The 24,458-nt window shown below is 37.3% G+C and overlaps 1 protein-coding gene and 1 non-coding gene across 2 annotated transcripts; both read left to right on the forward strand.

The window, feature by feature from the left end:
- Positions 1-13,939: 13,939 nt before the first annotated feature.
- Positions 13,940-14,752, forward strand: LOC140016975 (uncharacterized). The gene is made up of 2 exons (XM_072071308.1): positions 13,940-14,197; positions 14,285-14,752. Exons 1-2 carry the CDS (start codon positions 13,940-13,942, stop codon positions 14,750-14,752), a joined length of 726 nt encoding a protein of 241 aa, XP_071927409.1.
- Positions 14,753-22,380: 7,628 nt separating this feature from the next.
- On the forward strand, positions 22,381-22,487 carry LOC113713108 (small nucleolar RNA R71). Its single transcript, XR_003453440.2, has one exon. It is a non-coding gene; the product is annotated as a small nucleolar RNA R71 (small nucleolar RNA).
- Positions 22,488-24,458: the final 1,971 nt, after the last annotated feature.

Below are 24,458 nucleotides of genomic sequence, written 5' to 3' on the forward strand. Positions count from 1 at the left end.
CATCTTCAGCCACTCACACATAGTCTTCAAGCTTCCATTTTCAGCTTCCACCTCCGCTTCTTGCTGCTGTCCAGATCGAGCAAGAGGAAGGAGAGGATCGTTGTTGCTGCTGCTACTCTCGCTGCTCCTGCCGCTGCTACTACTGCTGGGTTGTTCAGACCAGGGTGAAAGCTTCCTATTTTTTTTCCTTCCACCAACCACAGAACCACCCCAAGCTCACCAAAAACCCCAGAACCCCAGCCCTTCTCATCTTCGGTCGCTGCTTTGCTGCTGCGGTGACTGGTCTGACCGAGAGAAAACAGAGTGCAAGGGGTGCCGACTGACCTCAGTGATTCTAGGAGCGAACTTGGGGAACTAGGCACTTCATTTAGCTAGTAAACAACCACCAAAGGTAACCCAAAAACTTCCGCTTCACCCCTTAGCCAAAATTTCAGATTTGTTGCAGCTTTTGGTTCTTGAAGTTTTAGCTTGTCTTGGTGAAACATGTTGGGTTGCTGATCCTCTAAGCTAATGATTGATGAAGCTAGAGGTGTTTTATGTGTCTATATGTATGTTTTGAGGTGGTTATATGTTGGGAAAATTTTTTTAGAATGAAGCTGGGGTGCTGCCGAGAGAAGGGAAAATTTTCCAGATTTGTACCTGTTGATGTTTTGCAAATTTCGCTTAGTTAATGAACTGGATTGTTTATTTGGGGGCTAGACTAGTTAGTGGTGATTGTTAGGGACTTAAAGTATGAATTATAAGTTGGAAATGGTTGATCAAAGAGAAGAGAAAATTTCTGCTCTGCAACCGAACCAGCAGGCCTGTTTTTCTTCCAACTTTGCCCAGCTTTTTGAACTGGATTTTGTGAAGTTATTGAGCTATTTAAATCATGTATATGTTCACCTATATGTGTAGAGTAGTTTTGGTGAAAATGCAGCTTTGGTACAATGGGAAATTTCATTGAAAAATCAAAGAGAAAAATGCCCTTTGAGCTACCCGAAAATTCTGGAAATTTTCCAGATTTTGGTCGAATTTTTGGGGGTTGATTTCGACAAATTTGTGAACTATTTGGGCTGTATACATGTTTACCAATATGTGTAGTATTGTTTGGGGGAAAATGTAGCTTTTGGGTAGTTGAAAAGTTTTGGACAAATTGAAGAGAAAATGGACTTCTTGTACCAAATGTACTTGGAAATTTTTCCAGCTTTGCATGAGACATGTTAAATGATTTTCACGTTAACATGAACCCAATTTGACTTGTGTTTAGTTAAGGGGTGTGTATAGCTCAATTTGTGACAAAAATCTAGTAGAGTTTACGTTCAAAAAGTGGACCAAAATTTTATTCTTCACGACGCTACCCAAAACAGAAATTTTGTTTGAAATTAGAAATGATTTTGACGTTTGGATTTCGTTTTGGTTAAATGTGGATTAAATTGTCCCGAAAATGTTTTCTAGCATTAACCTTCGTTACTAGGTCCACTTCGAGTCAATAATTTTGAATTTTATTAGACCAAATGTCATATTTCGAGAAATATGCCAAATTTGGAAATTTTCTTGAAAACTCAAGTTTTTGCCTTCAAGAAAATCCTTGAACCAAGTTGGTCAATGCAATTTGGCAAACTTAAGGAGTTTCTATTTTATAGAAATTCCAACGGCTAGTTTTACTTGGTTTATATGATTTCCTCTTAAAAGAATTTTCCAAGATATTTTTGGGGAAAATTAGAGGGGAAAAATTCTTCTAAATGGTTAAATGTGATTTTTCTCAACTTGTGACACCAAAGGGGTGTTAATTGCTTATACGACTCTAGAACTTGGTTATTGGAACATTTGACGAATTTAGCAAGTTTTTGGTTTTAAAGAAACCTCAAAATTTAATTTCACTTGAAAATTTGTGGATTTCACTTTGAGAATACGATTAATGCTAGTTTGGGATTTTTGAGTGAAATTAAATGCTAGAAGACTTGAGTAAACTCGCCAACTCAAAAGTAGAAATTTACGTGAATTATTTGTATGTTTTTAGGAGTCGGTGAAGGGCACAACCTCGGTCAATGTTTGGAATTCTAGACACTTCACTTAAGGTGAGTGTCTCTTGCATGAATCGTGTTTAACTGCTAGTTGAACTACTTGTTAAAAGTACTTGCTAGAGATATCATGAAATGTTATATGCTATGTGATTTCGTGAAATATCACAAGTACAAGTGTTGCAATGTCGATTGGAGCGGGGTCTCGTCGACTAATTAAACCAAACGGATGCACGTACCACGCTCTATTAGAGTGGGAGGTACCTCTCTGCCGTCTTGGTAAAAGTGCTTGCAAAATTCGTGTTGGAGTCGGGCCCGAAAATAAGGGGAAAGTCGTTGCTAGGAGACTTGTAGATTAGGAAAAATGTCTACATGGAGATTAGGTAGTGAAAGTTGACGGAGTGTCAACTACTATAAATTACCTAATCAAGCGCGAGGACTTTGGCTCCTGAGAGCCCTGTATCCTTTTCTTGTCATGTTACTTCGTTTTTCTAAATTGTTAATTGCTTACTTGTCCATTTGTACTTGTTAAATTGCCCTATGTGAATTGCATGTTTCGAGACACCACTGAGCTATTGGCTCATCCCTTCCAATTTGTTTTCCTTGACAGGTTCTGAAATGCATGAAGTCTTGGAGAACTAGAAAAGAAATGTTATATTTTGAATGCCCACTTTTGTAATCGTACTTTGGGAGATACTTTAATATCTTTTGGATGATTTTCTTGTGCCTTTGGGAAAATGTGAATCCTGTGGTGCTTCTGTGCCCTGAGTTAGGAACTTTGAATTGTAAATTAAGTATTTTAAACTCGATGTTTTCGTTGGTACTTGAAATTGTATTTTCGGGCTGTATAAGTTGAATTGTATGATTTATTTAAGTACTTAGCTTGCTCGAGGAGTAAGGTTTTATTTTCAATTTATGTTTGGTGATATTAGTTGCTAGAATGAGTGAGTCCTGGCGAGAGCTAGGCAGGCGACCCGCCAACCCTTTGGTTCGCCTTAGGGGGAAGTGGGGTCGCCACAAATTTTTCCTCTTTAGAGAAAAATCCCCAATTTTCCCTTCTTGGATCATATTTTCCTCTTATAATAATTATTCAAATTTAATTTACAAAGGTTTTTTAGTTGATTGTCTATTGAATTTGTTTTTTTAAATAAATTTCATGGCCTGAAAGGCTGAAAATGGCCTAGAAGATAGAGAAAGAACAGATGGAATTCAAAGTCATACCGGAGATCGTCACGCCTTGTGTTAATAACTGCAATGATACTGGAAATCTAGCGACGAATAATATGTGCTAGAAATTCTTCAATGCCACATCATCTGCCTCCACATTGTTGCCATTTTCATCAACATCTTCGTTCGTAACCTCCCCCGTAGTAGGAGCTAATAAATTCGGAGAGAAATCTCCTAGATCTAGCTCATCTAAGAGGCCGTCACCGAAGAGGATGACGAATCTAGTGGAAATAAGAGGAGATCTAAAGAACGAAATTAAGGAGACTTTATCTGCTCAAGCTACAGCTTCGGCAATGGTAGTAGTGGTTAGGAGGGAGGGAGAGAAAGAGAGAAAATAAAAAAGAGCGGGAAGGAAGAGTGGTAGCTGGTGGCGGCGCCGGGGGGATGGAAGGGAGGGGGAAGAAAGGGTCTACTATAGGGAGGAAGAAGAAAAAGGATAGAAAGAAAAAAAGGGAAAAAAGGAAGAAAAAAGGTTTTCAATTTTTTCAAACCCTAAATACACAAAAGTTTTCTATAATTTCTACAGTAAGTTATAGTAAAGTTTATGCAAACATTCAAAAAATATACCATCAAAATGGGCCCTTAGTTATTTGACATTTAGCACCGCATTTCAACAACATTAACTTTTTTGTTTGAGCAAGATGTCAAAAATATTTGTAACGGCTTCATAAATTATAATAATTTTAAGAATCTATTTATTTTGCATTTGGTTCCATATCATGAACATTTAATGGTTAAATATTTAATTGAAATAAACTTGATTCATCATTTGTTTGCACATTAGTGGCCATATTATTAGGTGAACATATGGAATTGTTCACATATGTAATATGGAATATGCATTTGATAAATGTTATAACACAAGTTATACTCAATTGCTTTTTTGAGCCAATTAGTTGGATTGCTAGTAGAGTTCTTGTATATTTAGTTGATTGTTATAAATTGGGGCTATTTAAGTTTCAAGAACTAAAATGTCTTAATGGTATTCATTTTCTAACAATGGTTTAGTGAAAAATCACTAGCTAATTGTGTGAGAGATGTAAATACCTATAACTATCCTTTCCATATTTCCTTCTACTTTTCATTTTAAAAATGTACAAATTTGTAATTCATTACTAGCTATGTTATAGATTGGAAAAATGTGTAAAAATGTGGGTTAAAAAACCAATCAATTGGCATCGTACTCGTTGTCATTAATGCTTAAATATTTAAGGCTCTTTTGAATTTGCATTTTTTTTAACAAAAACCAATATTTGTGATACAAGTGTACAAAAATACTTTCCAAAAATCACCTTAAAATCACCAAAAAAAAGTCACCACCAGCCACTACCGTCTTACTGCCACTCTTGCCCTCATGCCACTACCCTAATGACACCGGCATATCTCATGTTTCCTTCTCCTTTTTTTCTCTCCATATATCACCCTATTTCACTAAACCTCAACCCATCTCTTCACCTTTGCCCCTCTCTTCCCTGCTACCAAGGACAAACCAAGATTTTAGCTTGATAGGAGGGGTCAATAGAGTTAAAGAAAAATTGGTACTTAAAATAGGCTTGACGGAGCTAGAAAAATCAATGTCTGATTAGATAGTCAAAAGTCACTTTTTGTGGAGTTGGTTTTTAACTAATGGTTTAGCTAATGAGTGCCCAATCAGCACTAGCTATGAGAGGGGTCTTAAATGTTAGTTTTTCGGGAAAAGTATAAGTAATTTGAAAAAGTGTCTAAATGTAGGGGTGCAATAATTGTGATTATATTCACTTAGATGGTAATTTAAGTATAATTTAGATGTGTTAATGAGAACTCCATTAATAAAAACTTTTAACTAAATACCCAACTTGTATAGTATAGAGTTTCCTTGGTTGATGATATTTTAAAGTTACACTATTGACTAATTATATAACTAATACAAAGAATCAACTAAGATCCACTTTCGATCCGGTCATGGTTACACTCTCAATCCACTTTCCCTCTAGATCCGGTCATGGTTGCCATCTCTTTCCTCCTCTATCCTTTCTTTTCGTCCTTCTGTTACCCTCCTTTCTACAGTCCCTAAACCTACCTAAATCATACTTGATCTAGTTCTAATTATAAGTTGATCGGAAGGATAGAGGGCTGTGCTACCTTTCTCTCCCAATTTGGTCATAACTACAACAAGATTGGTAAGACAGAGGGCCACAACACTAGGAAAACAAAAGTGTGAATTGAGGGAATGGAGGAGAAATAAGGAATTGTGGGAGATCGAGAAAAAAATAGAGAGTAGCAGGGAAAATAAAAAGGAAGGAACAAAGAAAGAGATAGTGAGAGGAAGAGGAAAGAAGATGTGTCCAGCAAAGGATGGAAGAGAAAAATAGTGAAATATGAAAGGGAGTTACCTGTGGTAAAGAGGGTGATGGTGGGTGGTCAAAGAAGAGGTTGGGTGGTATTTATAAGACAATTCAAAAACCTCAAAAAACACATGTATGTTAAAATCTTTATATATTGTACAGTTGCAATAAAGTTTTTCAATAACATCCTTGAAACAACTTAATCGATACGGATCCCAAGTTTGATAAACTTAGTTTGCCTCCTGCTTGCACATCAACGACCTACATTATTAGGTGCATTTATATGCACTTGTTGACATTATTTGCAATTACTTATGAGACAATTAATTGGTTAGGTGGTTGCATACATGAATATTTATTTAATGGTGAAATATTGTGCCTATCTAAGTTTCAAGAGAAAAAAAATGTTTCAAACTATTTGATACTCGAATCAAACTTGATTTAGTAAGAGTTTATTCGAACTTGATTCACCAATTAGTGAAGTCAAACTTGACAGTTTTGCACCTGACACTTTTTGTACGATGAATTAGGTGAATAAGGAGAACTAGTTATCTTTAAATTAGTTATTTACTATATTTACCGATTTGCAACTCTTTTACGATTACTTTGTCTTGTATATAATATCATATAAAATTTCAAATAATTCTATTCTAATTTCTTGAAAAAAAAAACCCACAACTTGTAGAAAGACATCATATATATGACACATACAATATCTGTTAACCTATTGTAGTCTTCGATGTATGAAAATATTTAAGACATTCTAGATAAGATGACATAAATGCCTCAACATAAAAAATTCATTAGGCGAAGTGTCAAAATATGCAATTTAGAGAACATGTAACATGTCAAATTGATGCTTTTAGTGTATATTATCAGTTCTCTGAATTGGTCACACATATTTTATGATTTTTATATTGGTTTCCAATCTTTTTAAACACTCTACATAAAAAAAAAATGCATTGCTTAACATTATTCCGATATGCAGCAAAAGTTATTAAACACTAATATTTGTGACCGTGACTAATACCACAATAGCTAACCATTTGAATCGATCTCACCTTATGTGCGTCTAGTCAGTTTTCATTGCTTAGGTCATTTGTTTCATTTCATGGTTGACAAAATTATGTTTAGAACAAATTTCCTCCTGGTGCAACTGTTTTATTTGTTTCCTTTTGAACATGAAGAGAAATAATAATGCCGTGGAAGGAATTTCTCCACCCAAGTCTTCAGGATCTCTTGTACAAATTAATTCAATTCATATAGAACTACCAATAACTCCAATGGAGGTTAGGCAGCCTGAAAATTGTGATGAGAACTTTGGAATGCAGTAAATAAATTTTTTTCGTCTATGTAACAATTTGTATGACTTGCAAGAAATTTTTAAAATCGAGGGTTTTCATTCAAAGGACATGCTAAGCTTTGTTCGTGCATGGTAATTTGTTTCTATTTGTATTGATACATAAATAGTTGCTAATGATAGCTTTGTTAAACTTCATAGATATAACATGAGTGCCGCCATGATAACAACCACCACTAATGCATTAAGACTTGGTGAACCTTGCCTCCCACCAATTTGCCACAATTAAATGTGGCCTTATTTAAAAAAATCAGGCGGGTGCGTAGTGCACCCGTCTAATCCGGTGGTGGTTCAGTTCCCTCCGGATTACCCCAAGACCTCTTCAGGCCCTCACCCTCCCTATAGTATAGAAAACTATCGTATCGAAAAAAAAAAAGAGTGTTGATGATAACCATGACCTTCATCTTTCTAAGCCACAGCACAAACTAAAATCTTAGCCATTCACTATGAGTATCCAAATTAGACCTTAGACTCAGAACAGTGGCGGATCCAGAATTTTGCTTAAAAGAAACACGGACTAGAAAAACAATAAAATACTAAAAAACTATGATGGCTAAATTAAGAATCTTAAAGCACTTCAGGGACCAGGCTCAGTAATGTGGGCATGTCACCCAAGTGGGGGCGTTAAGTGTATGGAATCAGTCGTCTGCAACCAAAATAACTCCACATTCCACTACGTAAAAACTTCACAGGTAGCTTTGTTCAATGTATCCTTTTCAGCCCTGAAACCAGGCTTTTGATGTTCCCCTTTGCTTCATCAGAACAACTACTCCAAACCAAAATCCTTTATAAATATATAAGGAAATGCGAAATTTAATAAATATGAGTGTGTACATCAATTTTAAAAACTATATGTACTATATCAATGCACATTAGGCATCAATTCAAATAAGAATTCTTATTAACATGTGAAAAGAGGATTTCAAAATAATAAGATTATATAGCGTTTCAAATAAGACTTCAATGCATCATATAAGATTTCATTAGGCATCAATCATGAGGATAGTCTGTCTTTACATAAAATAATTTTTTTGACAAATTGCATAAATCAATATTACATTTTCTCGTAAATTTATTGCTTATAATGCTTTACATTTCTTTGCCATCCGCTACTTATCTTTTTGCTATATTTAAATCTAATGCCTTCATAAAAATGAAAAAAAAAAAGAATCTCTATGCCTTGTACAAAGTGAACCTCCTAGGTAAATGGAACGCTTAATTCTTAAATAGTTACAATTTAATGTTGAAAACTCAAAATAGGTGTGTGAAGCAATTTATCTATGGTTTAACTAGTTTTTTCTATGTTTATAGGCATGCCTTTTTGCATGTGAAAAACAACATTGGAATTTTGCCTTACATTAGCTTGTTAAAACCTTTAATTGCATTAATTTGCCTTACATCTGTCCCATTGAATTTAGTGAAATTTCATTTCCTTTTTAGATTGTCTTCTAAACTCCTAACATTGCTCATATTCCCTTTTCTTTTTGCAACTATATATATGATGTCATAGACATAGATGCTGTTGGGTGTGGGCCAACCCATTTGTGGGCCAACCCACTTATACAAAAGCTTGAGGGCTTCTCAAGCTTAAATAAAAAGCAAAAGCAGCCGCAAGAACAGATTCAAGCTTCGGTCCTCGTGCGAGAAAGAAAGGAAAAAAGGCCAGCCGCCACCTTTGAGTGAGACGAAGAGAGAGAAAGGGCTAGAGAGAGAGACTTCAAGGTCTTGATTGGAGGGCGATTCGAAACCCGATTGAGACGAAATTTTACCCACGCGATCCTCTCGTCAAACTTTACTTATCTACCGATTCAGATTTTTTATTTTCTCTTCGTTTGGTAACACCTTTTCAAACTCACTTTTTTTGACAGTTGTAGTTTTTGGGGGTAATTTTGTAGCAATTTGCTTGGTTGATATTGGTGCTATTATTGTCGTCCGAATATTTCGAATAGACCTGTGTATTCCCATTATTGTGATAGTGAAGATTTTGATTGGACTACATCCCGTGGTTTTTCTCAATTTGGATTTTTCACGTAAAAATCTTGGTATCCTGTGCCTTTTAATTTTCTTGCATTTTATTATCACTGCTGGTATTATTATTTGGTGATTTGGTTTGTTCATGTTTTTAACTGGTACTTGGGGAAAGAGAAATTTGTCCTGGGCTAACTCTGATATTTTGTGCATGTACTGGTACCTCTTTTCCAACAAGTTGTATCAGAGCAGTCAAGTTAGACTGCTCATTTGTACTGGTTAAAAATGGATGATTCGGATAGTGGTTGCATGATAAAATTGAATGCAACTAATTATTCAATTTGGAAGCCTAGAATGAAAGACTACTTGTATTGTAGAGATTTGTTTGAACCTGTTCTAGGGGATAAAAGCAAGCCAAGTAATATGAGTGATGAAAAATGGACCGTTATGCACATGAAAACTGTTGACAATATTAGAAAATGGATTGATCAAAGTATTTTTCAACATTTTGCCAATGACACCAGAGCTGATGTATTATGGAAAAAGGTTGAGAGTATGTATGAAGGAAAATCGGTTTGAACAAGGCTAGCTGTTTGAAGCAGATTGCTCGAATGAGATATAAAGATGGGAAAGATATGACTGAACACTTGAGTAATTTTCAGGGATTGATAAACCAGGCAACTACATTAAATTTGAATTTGGATGATGAAGTGCAGGCTTTATTACTATTCAGTTCAGTACCGGATAGTTGGGAAACCATGGTAGTCTCCGTCAACAATTCAGTTCCGAATGGTATGTTGACCATGGCTATTGCAAAAGAGGCCGTGATGAATAAAGAGTTCAGAAGGAAGGAACAAGGAATTGTTTATGAGACCTAGGCCCTAATGACAGAAAAGAAAGAAAGAAGAGGGAGAAGCAAAAGTAGAGGACCTTACAACAGGAATGACAAATCCAGAGGCAGGTCTGAGTGCGAAAAAATATTGCATGCTATTATTGTAAAAAGAATGGACATTATATGAAGGAGTGCAGAATCCTAAAACGGGAACAAACTGAGAAAAATGGTAAGGCAAAGGAAAAAGGTGATGAAGAGACTACAGCAGTTGCGGCAGCTCATGATGATACGTTTGTGTTCTGTGATGATGGTCAGATGAATATTATTTATTATGACAGTGATTGAGTAGTTGATTCGGGTGCATCCTACCATGTTACTCCTCACATGCATTTCTTCTCAACCTACACCGAAAGAGATTTTGGATATGTTAGGATGGGAAATGAGATCTCATGCAAAATGATTGGCATGGGAGACATATATTTGGATATAGATACAGGGTGCTAGCTGATATTAAAAAATGCTCGACATATCCCTGATGTTCGCCTTAATCTTATCTCTACAGGAAAACTTGACGATGAGGGTTACCATAACTTGCAAGGTGGAAGCAAATGGAAACTCAGCAAAGGAAATCTCATTGTTGCTAGAGGAAAGAAGCAGAATACCCTCTACTTGATGCAAGCTAAGTTGGGGAAGGGAGAAGTCAATGCAGTTCGTGATTCATCAATTGACCTGTGGCATAGGCGACTTGGGCACATGGGTGAAAAAGGGATTCAGACACTTGTTCGCAAACAGCTTCTAACTGAAGTTAGAGGTAATGCACTTAAACCTTGTGTTGACTGCATTTATGGGAAACAACACAGAATTGCATTCAAGAATTTTCTTCCATCTAGAAAATTGAATCCATTAGAATTGGTGCACACTGATGTTTGCTATATGAAAGATAAGTCTCTTGGTGGTGTTGTTTATTTTGTAACTTTTATTGAGGGAAGTGAGGGAGAAGAGGAAAGAAAAAAAAGAAAAAAAATTAGATAGACAGAAAATTATAAGCGAGGGAGAAAAGGGAAGCGAGGGAGAAGAGGAAAGAAAGAAAGAAAGAAAAGAAAGAAAAGAAAAAGAAAGAAAGAAAAGAAAAGAGAAAAAAAATAGTTTTTGGGTTTTTTTTTAAATCGAAATTCCAAAATTTGAATTTTTGAAAAGAAAAACAAGGCTGAAGGTTTAAAAGGAAATTAATTTTATTTCCATTTCTTTAAAAAAAAAATTTTTGTAGAATTTAAATTTCAAAAATTTAATTGTTGAAATAATTTTATTTGTAAAAAAAAAATTTCAAAAATTTCAAAAATAATAAAAAAAAGAAATTTTTTTTAATTTAAAAATATTTCCTTTGTTTTTGGGTTGTTAAATACAGCGTGGGCACGCCAAAATTATAAAATGTCCACTGACCTCGGGAGGCACTAACACGGCGTGGGTACGCCAAGATTACACTTCGTACCAATATCATGAAATGTTGAGATTTTACCAACATGGCGTGGACACGCCAAGATTGGTAAACGTCCACTGACCTCGGGAGACATTAACACGGCATGGGAACGCCAAAATTGCACTTCTTGATCACAGTGAAGGAAAATATTAAGACCGACTACTACCCGACTAAAAAACGATAAAACAAAAGAAATAAACAACGAAAAATAATAAACTGGGTAAAATACATAAAACTCCCCTGTGGTTAAGGAAATTGACATGAAACCTCCTCATTGTTTAGAAACACCCACTTAACCCCCCTGTGCTTTGAACTTCTTTGGATTTTACCTACTGATCGGCTGGAAAGCCGGTAATAATATGAAATACCAAAAATACCCTTATATATAATATGTGAAAAGTTATAGATGTAATTAGTCAATGTGGAGCGGACTTCTGAAAATGAGAGAAAAACCCTAAACCTACAACGAAGAAGAAGGTGACTGTATTGCTGAGCGGTATGAGTTATGGTGAAGATCGATCGGGCTTGAGCTACATTTCATGTGTTGCGAGAGAAACCCTAAACCTACAGTCAAGAAGAAGGTGTTTGTGTGCTGCAGGTCAACAACATTAGACAACATCGGTCGGCGTTTCTGTGCAGATCGGTCGAGAGTCGCAACGCATTGAGCATAGCTATTAACCAGGTAAAATACATATCTGAACCTTAGGCATTAGACGAGTTGATTTGTTTGATGGCAGGTGTTTTGGTAGTAAATTGGGGATTTTTGAAACTTGGTAAAGGAACCACCATTGTCAGTTTTGGCTTAGTCAGAAGTTTCTCCGACAATGTTTGTGGGAAATTTTGTTTTTTAATTTGGTAAATATTGCAAAATGTCAATTTTGGCTTGGTCAGAAGCTTTTCCGACAAACTTCCGACAATGTTTGTGGGAAAATTTTTGTTTAAATTGCTAAATGCGCAAAATGTCAAGGTTTGGTTTAGTCAGAAGCTTGTTTGACAATTTTTGGGGGAAATTTTTTTAAAAATTGCAATATACTACAAAAAGTATGGGTCTATTTGGAGTAATTAGAACTATTGTGGTCCATACTGGTATTGATTATGTTTTTATCCTTCAAGATAAGTGTGTTGATGTTGATTTTTTTTTTTGAAACTGAACATATGAAATATTGCCTGTCCTTTTTGATACATCTGAAAAGCAAATGAGTAAATGAATCTCTGTTTTTTGACACATCTGAAAATGGAATTAGTAAAATAATCTCGGTTACTTTTGGGTTAAGTGCATAAGAATGGGAGATAATCCGTTGTAGACCATAGACATACACATGCATTATGGTAGATATTTCAAATGAAAATCAAGAATTAGATACACTGGTGAACACGTGAGGGTATTTTGTGGATGGGACCCTGATGAATTATCTGTATTTGAGTTTCCAAAAATGTACCAAACAATTGACCACGGCGTAACAAATATGAATTTCTGGTACTCCATTCCCTTTCATGACCTTGATGTTGGTGTGGTTCCCATCAAGGATGATGTTGACATCGAATTATTGACAACATGTTATGAGGGGCTTATAGAAATGCACATATATGCTGAGAGGGGGCCTGATCCCATTGAAATTGTGTCCCCGGAAGGAAAATTACTGTACAAGAGAGTGACTGGTGATGGCGTACTTGCACTTCCATATCATGATGGCTAGCAGGCTGAGATTAGTTCGTCCTCAGCTATTAAAGGCAGGGATGAAATTGACCCTTTAATAATTGGGAGTGAGGACAATAATGACAATCCACACATTAACTGTAAAGCAAAGGACATCTGTGAAGAAGAGTCATCACAAATGGAGTCGGATCCAGCTTTTGTGGGACCACATAGAGAGAAGATACATGATTCTGGTAACAAGTCCAAGAGAAAGAAGGCAACAAATGATAAAAAAGCTAAGTCACAAAGAGTAAAGTTAAGTGCAAGGAAGTCAGTCAGGCGGTTATTTAAAGACAAAGAAGACGGTGATACATCCTCAGAACCTCAGCAGTCTCCTATAAGGAAGTCAACAGAAGAAACAACACAAGCAGAGAGAGAGTCAATATCAGAGCAGACTGATTGTAGGGGAGAACCAACAACATATGCAGAGAGAGATCCAACAGAAAAGCAGACTGATTATAGGGGAGAAAGAACAGTTCATGAAGGCGGAGAAGAAGATGAAGTCATACCAGATTATTCAGATCTTCCTGACTGGCTAAGAGAAGCAGTAGACCTGCCTGAAGATGATGACATATTTGCAGGTTCACATGGTCAAGGATCAACACAAGCATCTATAAATGTTGGATCTGCAAATTCGGTTGGTATTGGTTCAAAGTAGCAACAAGAAAATTAGCAAACCCAATTCAAAAAAATAACATGAAGATTCAAGAAGTCATCCAACATCAGGGAGGGATGATAGATGTCATGCCAATGAGCAGGAAGAGGACTGGAATGAAGTAGTAGAGGGTGATGAAAACCTGCTTGACAGAGGAATAAGATCTGATGATGAAAGCATCCCTGTCTAAAGAGTTTAGCAAAGTGCACTTTGAACTAAAGGTTGACCATAAATTTACTAGCTTCTATAAGTTTAGAGAGGCTTTGGTGGAATGGGAAATTGAGAGGGATATGAGCACAACTACATCAGAAATGAAGGCTCTCGAATCACAGCTAAATGTGCAAAGGGGTGCAGTTGAAGGATTCATGCAAGCAGAATCCAGAAAACAAAGACATTTATGATCAAAACTCCTAAGGGAGAGCACTATTATGGCAGGGATTACAGCAATCGACATGCCACTTCAACATATCTGAGTAATAAATTTCAAGCTAAAGTGAGGGATGATCCTGGATATAGTATTCCTGGCATAGTGAATGAGACAAGAAGATTATTTATACTAGACATTAGTCAAAAAATAGCTGCCAGAACAAAGCAAAAAGCATTAGAGGCACTTAGGGGCAATGACATGGAGCAATACCACAGACTTTGGGATTATGTAGCTACTGTTAAAAATTCAAATCCTGATAGTCATATTTCATTGCAAATTGATAGGTGAAATGTTGAGGAAAGAGCTACATTTCAGAGGATATATTATGGTTTAGGTGCTTTGAAAAATGGTTTCCTAGAAGGATATAGACCTATCATAGGACTAGATGGCTGCTTCCTCAAGAGTCCCTTTGGAGGTCAGCTGCTTACAGCCTTGGGTAGGGATGCCAATGAAAATATGTTCCCTATTTCCTTTGCTGTTGTTGAGGTAGAGAATTACGATAGTTGGAGTTGGTTTTTGTGGGAATTAATCAGCCAAATTGGAAGAGGAAACAAAGGAGTGGCTTACATTTTCATTTCAGATAGGCAAAAGGGTCTTGTCCATGCAATTGAAGAACTGTTTCTTGAATCAGAGCACAGATTCTATTTGAAACATATGTTCGAGAACTTCAAACAAAGATTCAAGAATCAAGACCTTAGAAACATGTTTTGGGAAGTTGCTGTAGCAACAAGCATGCCAGAGCATGAAACTGCCATAGCAAATCTTGCGAGGGCTGACCCATAGGAAGGTGACAAGCTAACAACTGCGGGATGGTTCAAACGGTTGCCTCCAAAATTGTGGTCCATAGCTCATTTTAGTACAGCTTGTAGGAGTGACACTTGCGTTAATAACATAAGTGAGTCATGGAATAATTACATTCTAAAAGCTAGAGGGGAGCCAATAATTACAATGCTGGAGTGGATTCAGAGGAGATTAATGCAAAGGTTGGTAACCAAACGAGAGGGCATGCAGAAATATGGTGGCACTTTATGTCCAAACATTTATGAGAAGTTAGAGAAGTTTAAGATAAAGGCAAGAAATTGTGTTGCGGTTTATGGAGAAAATGGGAATTTGGAAGTGGATGGCTATGGAAGGACAAATGTTGTCAATTTGGAGATAAAAACATGTACCTGTGGTCATTTTCAGTTTAGTGGCATTCCTTTCGTGCATGCAGCTGCCTGCATTCAGAGTAGAAAGTTGAAATTTGAGGACTATGTTGATGCTTGTTACCATAAGGAGGCATATTTAAGGGCCTACAACTTCACAATTGGTCCCGTTCCTTCGAAGCAGTTCTGGGTAGATTGCAAAATGCAATATTTGAACCCACCATTGGTGAAAAAATAGCCTGGTAGGCCAAAAAAACAGAGAAAGAAGGGTCCAGAAGAGCCTACAAATCAGCAGAAAGTAAGTAGGAAAGGTCTTGCAGTTTACTGTCGGAGGTGTTTGAAAGTTGGACATAACATACGAACTTGCAAATCAGGGATTCACCCTAAATCTAAACTTTACAAAGTAAAGTAACATTTTACATTCTACTGTCACTATGGTTTAGTGTGTTTTGTTGGTACTTATACACTCATTAAATTCAATTTGAACTATAGGCACCTAAAGTTGGTCCAACAACTTCAAATGCAACATCCGTAGCTTCTACAACTCAGGTTAGTGTCTCAAGTACTACTGCTACTACACTTTCACAGGTACTAAAAAGTAATTATCTATTTTTGGGTGCTGGAATATACTTACATACATACTAACCATGAGAACTTACATACAGGAGCCAAATCAGCCTATAAGTGGTACTAACCAAGAAAGCCATCAAAGTAGATCCTCAAAGAGAAAGCAACCAGCTGCAACTGCAAGGATGTCAAGGTTGCGACATTGTGGCTCCAAGAGACCAAGAAAATGAACTGCTATTTTTTCGATTTTATTGGTTGAATGTACTGGTTATACCAAGTAGAATATGTCGATTTTATTGGTTGAATGTACTGATACCATTATGGTATGGATGTTGCAATATTTTTCATTGTACTCAGATTTTTGGCTATCTTTTGGTTGACTAATACTTTCAAGGGTATTGTACTTAGATTTTTTGGCTATGTTTTGGTTGACTTTGCCTATCTTTTGGGGTACTGATACCATTATGAATTTTTTGTCTCAGATTTTTTGGCTATGTTTTGGTTGATTGTGGCTATCTTTTGGTTGACTGATGCCATTGTGGTATTGTACTCAGATTTGATGGCTATGTTTTGGTTAACTGTGGCATTTGTGACTGTATTGCTATGCTGGTGAACCTTTTGGCCATGTTATGGTAGGATACTATTGTGGTATGATTGTGATAATATGTCACGTTTTTGTATTTATGGATGGCAATATTACTAGCCACATCTTTGATGATTTATCATATCTAGTTGTGGTAATATGGATGGCAATATTACTGGCCATATCTTTGCTGAAAATGATTAAATCTGTCAAGTGTCCTGAATAATAATTGCTGGTTATATCTTTGCATCTGATGACTTAATCTAACAACTTCATTGCATTTAAATGGGTATTTCAGGGTCTTTTCAATGTCTTGAATAAAAGCAGGTTTTTTCAATATCTTCAACAAAAGCAGCTTCATTCGCTCATTTATAATTGAAACATGAAAATCAACTCTAGATTGAAACCAAGATGTGGTTTTTGCACTACAATTTGTCCCAACTCCAAATTCTATTACACTACTTTTACATTACAAATTTTGCCCAAACTTCATCTCATACATATAACGACCAGTGACAAAAGAGACACAAGTACAGTCAGCATCATCATCATCTTCATCAGCCCCATCATTGCTTCGACATTGTGAATCTTCGATTGTAATCCCATAATGATGTTATAGTTATTACTTTCCATTCCTTGCCCAGACATGATAAATCTTTTCGCTGTTGCAGGTCCAATTGGTGAAACCCCTTCAACGTATGGATTTTGGCAGGATGATTCATTAGTGCCTCCCTCTCTACTAATTGGGTTGCACCATACCCAAAATGAACAAGCTCCAGTTTCACATACATAATACAACATACCTTTTGATGGTTTTTCAGATTCTACTACTTTAATCTTTGCTTTATTGTTGTAGAAGTATCGCCGGTTTTGGTACCTTAGGTCCCTCGATCCACCGCCAAAATTTTGGGAGCTTGAAATTTTTTGGTTCTCCCTTGAAATGATAGCTGATTTAGCCCTTCCAAAGCTCTTTTTCTCCCATCCAAAGCTGCGTTGCTCTTTACATTTTTGGGTTTTCGTTTTGTATCTCTCTGTCGAATTTTCTTATTTGCAGAACAACAATTATGGTGGGTTTCATTTGTAAGAGACATGGAGGGTAAAATTGGAATGAAACCAGTTTCTTCTAGCCACAAGTTACCATTAAGTCGCGTCAATATCACTTGCTAGCTTCCCAACCGGTCAGCAGGTAAAATCCAAAGAAGTCCAAAGCACAGGGGGGTTAAGTGGGTGTTTCTAAACAATGAGGAGGTTTTGTGTCAATTTCCTTAACCACAGGGGGGTTTTATGTATTTTACCCCAATAAAATTCATGTTCGGGTTGCCTCCCAAAAGAGCGTTTTTTTTTTAAATATTTTTGGCTAGACATAGCTCAAGATTTGTTTAAACTAAGTGAATCGGGTCTTCCAGTTGCACCATCTCCACCCGTTCAACCAGAAACCCTTCATGATATGGTTTGAGACAGTGACCATTCACTATAAATTTCTTCTCCGTTTTCAAACTCTGGATCTCGACTGCACCATAATGAAAGACATTAGTCATAACAAAAGGACCAATCCAACAAGAACGTAATTTACCTGAAAATAGCTTCAATTTTGAGTGGTACAGTAGAACTTTTTGCCCGCAGACAAATGTCTTCCTCGAAATCTGTTGGTCATGAAATATCTTATTATTCTCCTTATAAATCACCGCGTTCTCGTATGTTTCATTTTGAATCTCCTCCAATTCTTGTAATTGCAACTTTCTTTGAATTTCGCCCTCCTCGATATTCATATTGCATTGCTTGACCACCTAAAACGCTCTATGCTCGAACTCGACCGGGAGGTGACAAGGTTTCTCAAATACCAACCGGAAAGGGGACATTTCAATGGGTGTCTTGTACGCCGTCCTATATGCCCATAGTGCATCCTCCAGTCTCATACTTCAATCCTTCCTAACGAGCCGAACCATCTTCTCTAAGATCGACTTGATCTCTCGGTTCGACGCTTCCGCCTGACCGTTTGTTTGAGGATGGTAAGGTGTGGATACCTTATATAAGACGCCGTATCTCCTAAAAAGTGCAGCAATCATCTTGTTGCAGAAATGGCTATCTCGATCACTTACAATCGCTCGCGACATCCCAAAGCAGACAAAAATATTAGACCTTATGAATTCTGCAACTACTTTGGAATCATTAGTACGGGTGGCCTTTGCTTCCATTCATTTTGAGACATAATCCACAGTAAGCAATATATACAAAAAAATCATAAGATGAAGGAAAAGAACCCATAAAATCAATACCCCAAACGTCAAAAATTTCAACAAAAATCATTGGAGTTTAGGTCATTTGATCCTTGCGAAAAATATTACCTACTCGTTGACACTTGTCACAGGAGTTACAAAATGAGTAGGCATCTTTGAAGAGGGTCAGCCAATAGAACCCGCTCTCTAGCACCTTACGATCCGTTCTCTTTGGTCCAAAGTGATTTTCACACGCAAAAAAGTGACAATAAGTTAAAATAAATTGGAATTCAATTTCACTCACACATCTACGGATGACTTGGTCGGCACCCTACTTCCAGAGGTAAGGATCATCCCAGATGTAAGATTTTGCATCACTCTTTAACTTGTCCCTCTTTGCCTTCCATCCTACAGGGAACTTGCCAGTGACTAGAAAATTAATAATATCTGCATACCAAGGCAAGGATAAATTAACAGAAAATAAATGCTCATCGGGGAAAGTTTCTCTCAACGGGAGGTCGTTTTCGACGATTTGTACTCGACTCAAGTGATCTGCTACTAGATTTTCGCCCATTTCTTGTCTCTGATCTTCAGGTCAAACTCTTGTAGCAATAGTATCCACCTTATCAGTCGTGGTTTTGCCTCTTTCTTGGTCAACAGATACCGCAATGCTGCATGATCAGAAAAAATAATAATTTAACACCTAGTAAATAAGACCTGAATTTCTCTAAAGCAAAAATTACCGCCAAAAGCTCATTTTCAGTGGTGGAATAGTTTAATTGAGATCCGTTCAAGGCTCGAGATGCATAGTATATTGCATGAATTGCCTTTCCTACTCGTTGACCCAGCACCACGCCCACGATATAATCACTGGTGTCGCACATGATCTCAAACGATAGGTTCCAATTAGGAGGTTGTATAATAGGTAGCGAGGTCAATAGCTCTTTCAACCTGTCAAACGCCCTCTTACATGCTTCATCGAAATCGAAGGGCACGTCTTTTTGCAAAAGTTGGAATAGGGGTGCTCCAATTATTGAGAAATCTTTAATGAACATTCGATAGAAACCTGCATGACCCAAGAAAAAATGCACTTTTTGCACGCTCGCAGGGTAAGGTAAAGTAGATATAACATCTATTTTTGCCTTATCAATCTTAATACCCTTAGACGACACTACATGCCTCAGAACTATTCCGTGTTCGACCATAAAGTGACATTTTTTCCAATTAAGCACGAGATTAGTTTCTATACACCTTACCAAAATTAAATTTCATGTTATCTAGACAATTGTCAAAACTCTCACCATACACACATCCATGAAAACTTCGATAATTTTCTCAACATATTCGAAAAAAATACTTATCATGTATCTTTGGAAGGTAGCAGGTACATTGCACAACCCAAATGGCATCCTTCGGTATGTAAAAGTTTCAAACGGGCACGTAAAAGTCGTCTTCTCCTGGTTCTCGGGTGTGATAGTAATTTGAAAATAACCTGAGAATCCATCCAAAAAATAATAGTAAACTCGACCTGCTAATCGCTCTACCATCTGATCAATGAAAGGAAGGAAAAAATGATCCTTTTTCGTGACGGCGTTCAACTTCCTATAGTCTATACATTGCTGCCACCCGGTGGGCTTTCGAACTGGTACGAGTTCACCCTATTGGTTTGATTCCACCGTCACCCCTGTTTTTTTCGGGACCACCTGTATTGGACTCACCCAGGGGCTATCTGATATTGCAAAGATTATCCCCACATCCAGCAGTTTCAGGATCTCTTTCTTCACTACCTCCATCATTAGGGGATTCAGTCTCCTTTGAGCCTACCGAATAGGTTTAACACCTTTCTCGAGTCGAATTCGATGCACACACACTGCGGGGCTAATTCCCTTAATATCGGCGATGGTCCATCCTATCGCCTGCTTATGTTTCCTGAGAACTCGAAATAGTTTGTCCTCCTGAACCTTTGATAAACTTGCGAAGATGATCACTGGGAGTGTCTCCCCTTCACCCAAGTATGCGTACTTTAGATGTTTCGGCAGGGGTTTCAATTCCAAAACAGGCGCCTGCACCACAGATGGAAGTAACCTCTGGTGAGGTTCGGGTGTAAAAATGGGTGCGAGATTATACCTCATTTTTGTGGTTGGCAACATCTGTAACGCTCCAATCACACATTTGAGCTCTTCACTCAACTCTACCCCAAGGATCATCTCTGATTCGAAATGCCTGGTCAAGGCGACTTCTAACTCATCCCTACCTTCAATTTTAAAAACTTCTTGTACAGTAGGGTCAATAACATTTATAGAGAAAACAGAGCCAGCATGTGATTTTGAAAGATATTTCATGGTTTCAAAAATATTAAAATGAACAATCTCACCATCAAATTCCATAGACAGGGTGCCCTTATTAACATCAATTTTGGTTCGAACTGTGCTTAAGAAGGGTCTATCTAACAGTAAAGGTGATGGGTCGTGGGAGTGTTCATCCTCCATGTCTAGCACATAAAAATCGGTGGGGAAAACCAAGTCATTAATTTTTACTAAAACATCTTCAGCAAACCCGTCAGGGTATGCATTGGTTCGGTTAGCTAAGTGAATTATTATTCACGTTTCGTTCAAAGAACCTAAGTTCAAAGAAGCATATATGGATTTGGGCATGACATTAATCGAAACTCCTAGGTCTAACATGGCCTTCCCAATTAAGGTATTACCTATCCTACAGGGAATGGTGAACATACCTGGATCCCAGCATTTCGGTGGAAGATTCCTTTGTAAGATTGCTGACACATTCTCCCCCACTATAACTCGTTCATCTCCTTTCAACCGCTTTCGGTTGACACACAAGTCCCTCAAAAATTTTACGTATCTAGGCACTTGTTTAATCGCGTCTAGTAGGAGAATGTTAATCTCCATCTTGTGAAAGATTTCCAGGACCTTTTTCTCCTTGTCCTATTTCTTTGGTTTCTCTAGCTTGCTAGGAAAGAGAGGTAGATTAGTTTTAGCTTTAGTGATTAGATGCGGGAGTACCTTTTGATCTTTGTTGTCTCTACCCTCCTCTTCCAACTCTTTCTCAATTCGTTCCTCGTCCTTGTCCTTAGGAATCACTGGTTCTCGTCCTCGGATTTCTTTGCCACTCCTCAAGGTCATTGTACTAACATTCTTCGGATTCAACTCTGGTTGAGATGGCAACTTCTCTTGAACTTGGGACTCCAAACGGTTGATCGTGATGGCCATTTGATTCATTTAATTTTGCATGGATTGCATCTGTCCCAGTTGATTTCTCATATTTTGTAGATCCGAATCTGTCTTCTGTTGATTTGCAATCAATTGCTTCATCATCTATTCCAAGAACGGACTTGAGTTCGAAGAAGGTGGTGGTAGGCGAGGCTGATACTGTTGTTGATACTCTTGCTATTTGTTTGGTGCAAAATTGGGTTGCCTATTTCCTCCATAACTGAAGTTAAGGTGATCCCTCAAACCAGGATTGTAGGTACTTGAATATGAGTCGTACTGCTTTCTTGTCGCGAGCGCGTGGCCAGTCATGTTCACTTGTTCTGCATTTTCTTCTTGAACTGGCGGACACATCTCTGTAGAATGACCCAAGGCAACGCATACCCCACATACTTTGGCTTGTGAGGCATTTCTCACAGTTAGTTGTCGCACGAAGAACGTCAATTCAGAGATTTGTTGTTGGATGGAGGATGTTTCTATCTCATTCACCCTACGCGTTGGGATATCCTCCCTTGTACCAAACTGTTGCGAATTCTCAGCCATTCCTTCAATTAGCTCCCACGCCTCTCGAGAAGTCTTATTTACTAATGCCCCTCCACTTGCAGCATCGATTATGCTTCTGTCCCTGAAAAGTAGCTCCTCATAGAAATATTGGATGAGCAGTTGCTCACTTATCTGATGCTGAGGGTATTGGATGCACAGCTTCTTAAATCTCTCCCAGTACTCATAGAGAGACTCGCCTAGATGTTGTTTGATACCGCATATCTCCTTCCTTAGGCTTGCAGCTCGAGATGCCTGAAAGTACTTGTCCAAGAATTTTTTCTTCAACTGGTCCCACGTGGTGATACTACCAGGTGTTCGGTAGTACAACCAATCTTTTACGGAGTCCTTCAAAGAGAAGGGAAAGGCCATCATTTTTATCTGCTCTTTTGTGATTCCCGGGGCTTCATACTATTGCAAACGACGTCGAACTCTTACAAGTGCTTGTAGGGCTCCTCACCTGGTAGACCATGGAAAGATGGCAAGAGATGAATTAGACCAGATTTTAGTTCAAAGGGTGTGTTATCATTCAAACTTGGAAAAGTAATGCATAAAGGTTGCTAATTTAAATTAGGAGCAGCCAACTCCCTTAGTGTCTATGCATTTGCCATGATGACTTGCTCTTGGTCCGAGTCACTTGAAGTGTCACCAAACGAATCTGCTGGTCCAACTTCTGGCTCAGGTCTCTGAGATGTAGCACTTGAGTGCTCTTTTCTGAGTTGTTTGGTCTCTTTTCTTGTTGTACGCGTAGTATTTTCTATCTCGGGATCGAAAATTAATTCACCTGTATGAGAAAAATGAGGCATACACTTGAAAAGCACCAGAAAATTAGAACAAAAGTGAATTAAAAAAAACAAATAACTGACACCAGTCCTCGGCAATGGCGCCAAAAATTGACAAGTACCGGACCTGTGCAATAATAAAAATAGAATCTAACTACCACCAAAAGCAGTCAATAATTAATCCTAGGTACTGGAGCATGGACTCTAGGTGTGCAATGGGTTACTTGATTCACCATATTTCCGAAGAGTTTGCTTAATCCGATATATCAGAATTAATTAGTTGACAACATTTTCTAAATAGTAGACAGTGGCAAGTAGGGTCGTCTCCTCAGGAACTGGGGATATTTGTCTCTTTGAGATTCCAATTGGTAAAGGAGGATTTTATCGGAATGATACTAAAAATAATTAAGCAATTCAACTAAAAAAAATAATTAACTAACACAAATATAGACAGGAATTAAATCAAGAATAGAATAGATAAATTCTAACAAAAGATACAACTACTCAGACATAGTCCACTCATCCGATCATTAATGCAAGGTAGGTTCACTTAATTTATTATTAGGTTAGTTATAGTCGCCGACGAGTTCTGACGACCAATTTTTTCTTAATTTATTGGTAACCAATGTACGACCATTGATTACCCCTAACTAGAAAATACTTCTAGGTATGACCGTAGGAATTAATTTTTCAATTGCATAAAGGATTGAAAAAATCTAACCCCAATCAATAACATGCTACGAGAGTTATTTAAATCAGATTGCACGTTTTCCTATTGTATAAAAACGCTAGTTGCCACTAGTATTAATCAATTTAAACAATTACGGATTTAATTGACTAATTTGGCAGGAAATTAATAAATCGCACTAAACATCGAGCCCTTGACATTCAATTAACTAAATAATCCCATAGAAATTCAAACAGACAACGTGCAAATATTAATAAATTAAGGAACGCATGATAATTAATTCAATCTCACAGGTATTCGGGACTGCGTCGTCGCGTTGATCTTTGGCTAGACTGACAGGTGTCGAGCCTGTGTAATAATAAATACCTACTCGAGAAAAATATAAATTTTCTATGTATAGTAGTGAGCAAGGTCGAATCCACAGGGATTGAAAAAAATTCGATTCATTTCAAGTTCGGGACACGGGGGACTTTTTATCAGAATAAAACTAAAAATAATTAAACAATTTAACCAAAAAATAAATAATTAATTAATACGAATATAAATAGCAATTAAATAAATAATAAATAAATTCTAACAAAGGATACAACTACGCAAACACAGTCCATTCATCCGATCATTGATGCAAAGAAGGTTCACTTAATTTTATTAACAGGTTAGTTATAGTCACCGATAAGCTTTGACGACCAGTTTTTCCTTAATTTATTGATAACCAAGGTATGACCGTTGATTACCTCTAAC

The sequence above is a fragment of the Coffea arabica genome, chromosome 1e (genome assembly GCF_036785885.1).
Source record: "Coffea arabica cultivar ET-39 chromosome 1e, Coffea Arabica ET-39 HiFi, whole genome shotgun sequence".
Taxonomy (NCBI): Eukaryota; Viridiplantae; Streptophyta; class Magnoliopsida; order Gentianales; family Rubiaceae; genus Coffea; species Coffea arabica.

What these genes read in the sequence shown, in the direction of transcription:
- LOC140016975 (XM_072071308.1), top strand. Translation starts at nt 13,940, where the DNA reads ATGATCAAAACTCCTAAGGGAGAGCACTATTATGGCAGGGATTACAGC. An exon ending in ACCACAGACTTTGGGATTAT is followed by an intron (nt 14,198 to 14,284) that starts GTAGCTACTGTT and finishes GCTACATTTCAG; the next exon opens with AGGATATATTATGGTTTAGG.